Source organism: Phlebotomus papatasi, chromosome 3, assembly GCF_024763615.1.
Source record: "Phlebotomus papatasi isolate M1 chromosome 3, Ppap_2.1, whole genome shotgun sequence".
NCBI lineage: Eukaryota > Metazoa > Arthropoda > Insecta > Diptera > Psychodidae > Phlebotomus > Phlebotomus papatasi.
Genome location: NC_077224.1, coordinates 74,930,214 through 74,939,277, shown reverse-complemented (window position 1 = coordinate 74,939,277; position 9,064 = coordinate 74,930,214). Strand labels below are relative to the sequence as shown.

The following is a 9,064-nucleotide window of genomic DNA, read 5'->3' as shown; positions in this document are numbered from 1 at the left end:
CTATCAATTTCCAAATGATGTTCTAACTCGAGGAAATGGTAAGATGAGAAGCAAAATAAGCAAAAATACAAGATAACCCATCTAATGAGGAAAGAATATGCAAATTTGGTGACAATTCAGCCGCCCCATTAGAAAACCGCAATTTCTCGTGGAATTTTCACCTCTTCCACGTTGTTCTTCAACTTAAATGTCTCTATTGGCTATATGTGAATTACCTGAAGGAGGAATTTTGATGAATCCCAGCATTTTGAGGCACTTTTTCACTGAAAAATTCTACAATGAAAACTTCTCAACTGTCTGTTTTTCAACTTACTGAGAAATATAGAATGCTAATAGCGACATCTCGTGGCAGGGAATGGAGATTGGAGAAAATATCGAACAAAACAAAAGAGCACGCTGAGGTTTTTTCAAAGGCTTACAAAACTGCACTGTAAAAAACAAAATGTTGGAAAGGGGAGGAATAAAATTAAATAATTATAATAGTTTAGAGATGTGTGATAGGATTTTAGGAGTACTAATGGCTTATTTTTTATAAATTCCTGTGGGAAATACACAAGATACAAGCTGTTTTTGTGTAAATTTATCAAATAAGAAAGTCAACGGTCAATTTGAATTTTTGTTAACGTGGCAATTCAGCGTGGTACAGAGGCTTATTGATAAATCAGCTGGGCTGAAAAAGTTTTGTTTTCTGGTGTTTCTGGTGAATTCAGGAAGTGAAAGGATTAGTGAATGTGTGTCAATTGATCCAGGGAAAGCACGCTACACATGATGAAGGTACATTTCCGGGAGCAATACGGCACAAAAGGGAATGAGATTCTCTACGTTACGCCTGCAGGTTTGTTTTTGTTGATGTTTTGGAGGTTTCCTGGGCAGATTCCTCATCCTCCTATCCTCTCCAGACTCAATCTCTGACCAGAGCAGTATCGTGAGGGTGCCCCTGAAGAGTGACAAGATCATAATTAAGGAAAAGAACGGACTTATCAGACTGTTTCAGCAGATTTTTCTGCCTCACGGATATCCGGACAGTGTCAGTGAGGATTACGTTGAGTATCAGATTTGGGACACTGTGCAGGCTTTCTGCAGCACAATTACTGGCACCCTGACCACTCATGCCATTCTCAAGGGGGTTGGGGTGGGTAGTGATGCGGTAAATCCTCTCTCGGCCACAGTAACCTGGGTGCTGAAGGATGGCTCCGGGCATCTGGGGAAGATCCTTTTTGCCTGGTGGAAGGGTTCGGAATTAGACTTGGATTCGAAGAAGTGGCGTCTGAGGGCGGATGTTCTCAATGACATTGCAATGGGAGTGGAAATATTTGTCCTTCCGCTCTTTCCGGACATTTCCACGTACATCCTCTGTGCCACGACCACCATGAAGGCTATCGTGGGAGTCGCTGGGGGTGCCACGAGATCCGCCCTCACGCAGCACCATGCAATCCGTGGAAATCTCGCGGATGTGGCGTCTAAGGATAGCGCCCAGGAAACTTGTGTCAATCTCATAGCGTCTTTCGTGGGTCTCTTCTTGCTCTCAGCCATCCACACTCCCACTGTCCTCTACTCCATCTTCACCATTGTCACCTTCATGCACATGTACGCCAATCTGAGGGCAGTGAAGTCCGTTTGTCTGCGCACCTTCAATGAATCCCGGCTCCTCATCACGTTGGAGGAGTATCTCAAGTCCGGAAGGATGCTACCTCCGCGGGAGGTCAATAAACTCGAGAGGGTCACCATCGGGCAGACTGTCTCACTCTCCCACAGAGTCTCCATCGGACTCTCGGCCAAGCATCTTGTGGATCACTACAAAACGTCCCACGAGGTCGAAAATGTCCTCACGGGATTCGATCACACGGATCGGTTCATCATCGCTGAAACTAGTCGCATGATCGGGATTTATTTGCATTTCGACGCGAGGCCGCAGGATGTCCTCAAAGCCTACTTCTACGCCGTGTCATATCTCCAGGTGAGAGTCCTTTGGATTTAATCACAGCTTTTGTATTTTGTAGTAAGGTTCATTCGTGATTTTCACTTTGGCCACCAGATGGCAAATGCTGAATATTTTACTCCTTTTACTCCTGCCGAATTTGTTGATCTTGTTGATCATTTCTCGCGTGTAAAATCATTAAAATGACCACCCCCTTTGTTTTATTTAAAATAGGGTAAATGTCCTAATTTAAAACCATTTCCAGACCCTTTAACTTTGACAGAAGTTTCAACACATTAAGTTCATATTTTTCTGAAGACAATTATATAAATTTACTCTTTGACTCTTCTAGAATGTTGTTTAGTGAAAATTCTTTAGATACAATTTGAAAACTTCTTAAAATGCTTCTATTGGAAACAAATTAATCCAAATGGAGACAAGGAAAAATTTCTAATTGGAGACAAGCAGTGTAAGTGAAACCGCGACGAAAGACTTCTTAAACCTTGTTAAGGAGCAGGAATTGTTCTTATTCCTGGTCTTTTCTCCTTTTCCATCTAAAACAATAAGAAAATCTCTCCAAAAAAAATCATATTTCCGGGGTTTCCTTTTGAAGCATTTGCAGACACTTCATAAAAACCCTTTTTGCTCACGAAATAGGTAATTATTTCATTTGAAAAATTCACGTACCGTTAACAATAAAGATTAGTACTTCATTTAACTTAAATTAGCCAGAAATATGTATGACATAAATGTTAAAAAAAAAGAATAAACAACAATCACCTCATTGTGTTTTTCATTGGAAAACATGGTCGATCGATGAAAAATTCGATGGTGAAAAGGTACACTTTTAATTTTTCTGAGAAATTAACAAATTAAAATTTGTGAATATGAATGGATTTTCGCTTTATTTTGAGCAAAATTAACTAAATAATGAAACTGTGGTATAGAAAATATATAAATATAATAATTTGGTACTGTATTTATCGTGAAAACAATGACGTTTCCATTTGGAGTAGCGAAAAATTTCCATTTGGAGCAGGTTTTGAATTAGCTTAATTTACCCTATTATTGGAATATCTATAAATAAACGGGCAAAGCACTACTTTGTGGCGGAAATACCCTCATTTCGATCCCTGATTGAGCCGCTTGGAGTGGATAAAAATTTCAAGAGCAAAAGTTTTTTTTTTTTTGAAACTCTTGAAAATTTTAAGAATTTCTCACGAAACCTTAACAAAACTTCAAAATACTTTATAAAACACAAAAAAACCGATAAGGTTGTCGCAATACCTGAACAAATAACATACCCTCAAAATATTTCCCTAAACACGAAAAACCCGACAAAAAGTTTTTTACGATACTTACCCAAAAAAAAATTCTGAGGTTTTTACCGCTTTTACGAAGCAAAAAATTTCAAATATTTCTTAAACGAAACCCATGAAAACCAAAGGGTAACTCATATTGAGAAACCCTTGTCAATTATTAGAGAAACGTTTAGCGAAACCCGAGAAAAACCCACTCTTTGCATTGTGAAACCCGCGAAACCCAATTTCTGCATCGTGAAACCCGAGAAACCCAATTTGTGCATTGCGAAACCCGAAGAACCCAAAAATTGCATCGCAAAACCCGTCAAACCCAAAAATTGCATCGCGAAACCCCGAGAAACCCAAAAATTGCATCGCGATAAACCCGGGAAATCCACTTTTTGTATCGCGAAACCCGAGAAATCCAATTTGATCATCGCAAAACCCGAGAAACCCAATTTCTGCATCGCAAAACTCGAGAAATCCACATTTTGCACCGCGAAACCTGAGAAACCCAAAAATTGCATCGCGAAACCCGAGAAACCAGTTTTTCATCGTGAAACCCGAGAAACCCAAAAAATTGGTTCGCGAAACCCGAAAAACCCAAATATTGCATCGTGAAACCCGGGAAACCCAATTTCTGCATCGCGAAACCCGAGAAACTCACTCTTTGCATCGTGAAACCCGAGAAACCCAACTTCTGCATCGCGAAACCCGAGAAACTTAAAAATTCTATTGAGAAACCCATCTTTTGTATCGCGAAAGCCGAGAAACCAAGAAATTGTATCGCGAAACTCGAGAAACTCAAAAATCGCAACGCGAAACCAGAGAAACCCATTTTTTGCATCACGAAACCCGAGAATCCCAATTTCAGCATCGCGAAACTCGAGAACCGCAATTTCTGCATCGTGAACCACGAGAAACCCAAAAATTGCATCGTGAAACCCGAGAAACCCAATTTCTGCATCGTGAAACCCGAGAAACCCAGTTTTTGGATCGCGAAACCCGAGAAACCCAAAAATTGCATTGCGAGACCAGAGAAACCAGAAACCCTTGTTAGAAAAAAAATGGGAATGAGTTACCCCTTGAAGAAAACTTTAAATTAATGTTTTCACGGAGCGCGAAGATCTTAACAAATTTTCGTAAAGTCTGAAAAATCCGAGAAAGTGATCATGAAACTAAAGTAAACCACGAAAATTTCTTGCGAAATCATAGAAACCAGAAACAATTTTTGAGAACCTCGAGAAAAGAGAAATGTCAGTGGAATGTCAAATTCATAATGGCAATGGTCTGTTTTCAAGAGGGCGTGGCCAAAATTACAAATGGGATGAGCTTAATCAGGAAGTTCAAGAGAACCGAACATAAGAATCTCCGCTGTCGATAAGCTAAAGTAGGCTTATCAAGTATTTTTCTCCTTAGGAGGAGGATCGTTCTCATCATATGCATCAGCAAAAGTATTGGGAAATCCAGCAGAAGTGGAATGATTTCTACAGCCTGGCCCAATCCGAAGGCTGGATCACGGCATCTCATCTCATCTTCGTGGACGAGTTTCGGCTCGATTGGCGAATATGAAAGGAGGCCACGGAGACTCATGTCTCCGGGAAGATGAAACCACCACAGAAGTTCCAGAGATTCCAATTCTAGTAGTTTTTGAGAGCTTTGCGCGCCGATAATTTGCATGAGAAAAAAAACAAACACGCTCTTCTTCGCGAAATCAATCTTTTTTCGAGATCTTCCTTCGCTGGCAAAAAAAATAAACTTTGCGTGCGCCTTCCGGTCCGTCCTGGACCACACCCAATCTTTTCTTCGAGGGCACAGTTCGAGACAATTCCGTAGTTTTAGAGTGACACAGAGTGTTAGAGGCAAAATGAATCAAGTGGCTTAATTATTCGCTGAGTAAGAAAAAAAGGTTAATGATAATGTCAAATTAAATTTTTAGGTGAATGGCAAAATTTAAGATTATGAAAATAATAGCAATTTTAATGAGAAAAGTTATATAGCTATCGCTCAAGAGAATTTCCAATTTTAGAGACAATGATACATATGAATGATTAGGAATCATATCAAATTTTTCAATCGTAAAATTTCCCATCGCAAAATCGTCAAGGTAATTTTTTCGGAGGTGAAAAAAAAGGAAAAGAAAAACTTGTCTAGATCTAGATAATTTTGTCAACTTAAATGTGATACCTTTTGAGAGACACCTAACCTATTTTAGCGTTATGAAAAAAAGTGATTAAACTTTTTCCTAGAAGTGAATAGTGCACGAATTGTAAATTTTTTTCCAGTAATTTATTGAAGAATTTTAACTTATTTTAGTGAAGAATAAAAGAGAATAAGTCAACACCAAATAAACTGTTTGAATTCTTTTTATTCAAAAAATCAAGGAAACTGACATCTATCGGGATCAACAGAAAATACATCTCAGGTATTTTGAAAGGTAACTGTTAAATAACTAAACTAATAAATTCTACAAAGTTGCTGAAAAAAATTTTCCATTCATCGACTTTCATGGGTTCTGATAAAGAATAATAATTTTTTAAACACGATCAACACGATATTTGATAACACATTTCCGACACCTTCACGAAAATAAACTACCAAATGACTGAAAAGTCTTATCAAATTTGTGATAATATTTTTCTTATTGCAAACTTCCATTGAAATGAAGAAAATTGGTTCGCCTTATCACGGTGCTTGTTCCCCAAAAACACACCAATAATCAACGTAATCACATTTTTTTATTGATACAAGTGAAAGTATTGAAATACAATGATAAAACAAAACAATGTACAAATGGAAGATTCTATTCGATACCTAAATTCTTCACTTATTTACCTTCAAATACTGTTTTTTTTTTAATTCATCCGATTCTACAATAAAATTCAATCTTCCCATTTCCTTCGCAAATGATATGCTTCGCAAGTCAAGTTCAAATTCAGTTTGGAAAGCTACAGTAGCTGTCCAGAAATGTTTGCGCAGTGATGAAATATTTCATACATTTTTTTTCATTGGTCAAGTTGAACGAAAAATTATTATACACTCAACTCTTCGATATATCGATAGTTGAGAGTGGAAATGACAGATAAAAACCCGGTTTAATTTTAAGTGTTTGACAGCTGTCATTCGGATACTAGAGAATCGATCAGCGAGTTGAATGTACAGTAGAGTCTCGTTATAGTCCATATTTGGTTTCAGATTTGACACTTGGGTCACACTATAGTCCATGTAATTTTTTAAAATTATCAACGACTTTTAGTATTGAAATTGCTCGACGGCTTCCACTTTCTTTGCGATTGTGGTACTTGTCCTTGCTCTCTGCATTATGGATCACAATTATCACAACTACTTAATAAAGTTTGCCAAAAATATTAAAATAATTATGCTTGTTGCGTACAAAAAACATAAGCTAACATAAAATCAGTGTTTTGAAATCAACGGTCGATAAATTGTGGACTATAGAGCGATGGCCTATAGCGAGACTACTGTAGTTGTTTTAAATTTCTTTATAAGTAAAGTTCCTGCACTGAGAAAAAAATGGGAGTGCGATTAACTTTTCTTCCTCATAATTTTAACACTTATTAGGTGTAAAAATATATCAACACTTTTTAATGTTAATTTTACACCTTTTTAAGGGTAAAATTAATATGTAAAAGGGTAACTTTAACTTTAACTTTTTCGGATTTCTTTCAGTGTGGAACGTTTGGGGTTATATATAGAAAGTTACAATTAGAACGATTCTTGTCTGATATGCTTCCTGAATTATTAACTTCCTCAAAAAACTCCATTTAACAATGAATTATTCAGTAGACTCTCGCTCAATCGGCTCTTTTTCAATCGGACGCAAAATTTTGTTGACGATTTCCACGTTTGATTTTAAAGCAAATTTGTTCAAATTCGCTGTATTTCCCCTTGTTTTATCGTGATTCTTAAAATTTGAGCGCTTTTTGTGGAATTTATAATGATTTTTATGCCCAAATCTCTCGATAATTTGAATGACATTTTGCCCCAAATGCCCGATTGAGAGAGAGTCTACTGTAATGATAAATTCTCTAACCTTAGTTTTCTTAATTTAGGTTAAGTGCGTTTCGCATGAATTTGAGTATTGAATAATGTCATATATAACCAAACAAACGTTCATGTTTCAAGAACTCGACTGTATTTTTTAACGAAAAATTAACGAAAATGACTTTAGTTAGGTGATTTTCGCTTTCGCCATTCAAGCTCACTTAGCAAGGAATCTCATCCACTTCACTCGTGCTAAATTTCTTTTCTGCAAGCGAATTTTACAATTGCAATGTGAGAAATAGATTCTCAAACTCAACTCAACTAAGATTGAGTTGAGAATATTGTTTGAGAATATTTCAAACTGTTATACTGGAAAGTGATGTTTACATTTGGTAATTCCAGTGTCAGAACATTAATGTTTTCAAAAAGTGAATTAATCGAATTAATTCTATAATCCGCACCCTAAGGCACGGTTTTTAGTTCACGAAATAATATTTGAGGGTATCGAATAATCCTTAAATTTGCTAGAAAAAAATTTCAAATTTTTATGAAAAATCATAAAATAAGGGTATAAGCATAAACATTCTACATGACTTGTGATTCTTATTTTGACCACACTACCGCAATTTTATTTTTTACTTGTATATAAATATTTTTAAAATTATTAGCATTTACATTAAAAACCACTGTAAAAAAATTGGAACAAATCCCCGTTTTGGGAATTATAACTTAATTTTAACTGCTCGAACTCCAAGAGAGAGCATCTTCCATAATCGACTTTTTTTCAACTTCTCACCACCCTAGATGTCAAACGGCAAGAGATATTGATTTCCAGTCTTCGGTAACCCCCCCCACACAAGTCAATATTCTCTATCCAAATAAATTACTCAAAGTACCCCCACTCCTTCTATTCCCTCCAAAAATATGATTTTTGACTTTGCAAAAAATTGGCCCTGACGATTTCGTTCATTTTGGATATGTTTCGGAGGTAGTTCAGCTGAACATTTCGACCTTAGACACCTGTCACCAGTTAATTCGCCATCTAGAATTCGTCAGTTAAATCAGCATTTGTCGTAACTTCATTTTTGCGATTTTGTGATATATACATATATAGAATCGGCGTAATTTTGTTTATTAAACTCACTTGAGAAAAAGAAACATTTATAAGCCCATTAAAAATTATTTTAAACAAAAATTATCGTAAGTGCCCTTAATTAATAAAAATTTATCAGAATTTGTCGTAACTTCCATTTTTGGGGAAGTTACGACAAATTTCCATACAAAATTTTCAATAATCAGCATTTGCCGTAACTTGTTTAGCTCGCTTGCGTGGCTTGTAATTTGCAGCAAAAATTTAATATTTCTCATTAAAACGTTCACAAACTCTTCCAAATATCCAAAGAAAGTGCGAATAATGCAACATAAAATCATTTTAATTCGATATTTGTGAGAAAAAAGTGATGAAAAATCCCTGCCCATCTGTCATTAATTAAAAACAAAACAAGCGATGCGGCGCACAAAATTTATTAAATAAAATTTATGAAATAAAAGCGTTTAGGGTCAGGGACCACAGTTTAATTGACTAATTTAGTGAAATAAAGGCACTCATTAACACTAAAGTAATTAAAATTGATATAATGTGTTTTTGAAAATTGTCGTAACTTCCAAGATCTCCATACATTAGTAGAAGTTACGGTTTTATAAACGATGCAAGTTACGATAAAATATTATTGTGTTTCTCCTAACATAAATCTCAATATCTCAGCTTTTAAATCATTTTATAAAGATTTTCTCAAGTTAGCTTACAGTTTATTAGTGGCACTTTTATTATTTTGACTCA

General features: G+C 36.1%; 1 protein-coding gene across 1 annotated transcript; it reads left to right on the top strand.

The window, feature by feature from the left end:
• Positions 1-618: 618 nt before the first annotated feature.
• Positions 619-5,571, top strand: LOC129805777 (RUS family member 1). Its single transcript, XM_055853915.1, has 3 exons — positions 619-835; positions 900-1,957; positions 4,639-5,571. Exons 1-3 carry the CDS (start codon positions 766-768, stop codon positions 4,789-4,791), a joined length of 1,281 nt encoding a protein of 426 aa, XP_055709890.1. The 5' UTR covers positions 619-765; the 3' UTR covers positions 4,792-5,571.
• Positions 5,572-9,064: the final 3,493 nt, after the last annotated feature.

What these genes read in the sequence shown, in the direction of transcription:
- LOC129805777 (XM_055853915.1), top strand. Translation starts at nt 766, where the DNA reads ATGATGAAGGTACATTTCCGGGAGCAATACGGCACAAAAGGGAATGAG. An exon ending in TCTCTACGTTACGCCTGCAG is followed by an intron (nt 836 to 899) that starts GTTTGTTTTTGT and finishes TATCCTCTCCAG; the next exon opens with ACTCAATCTCTGACCAGAGC. An exon ending in ACGCCGTGTCATATCTCCAG is followed by an intron (nt 1,958 to 4,638) that starts GTGAGAGTCCTT and finishes TTTTCTCCTTAG; the next exon opens with GAGGAGGATCGTTCTCATCA.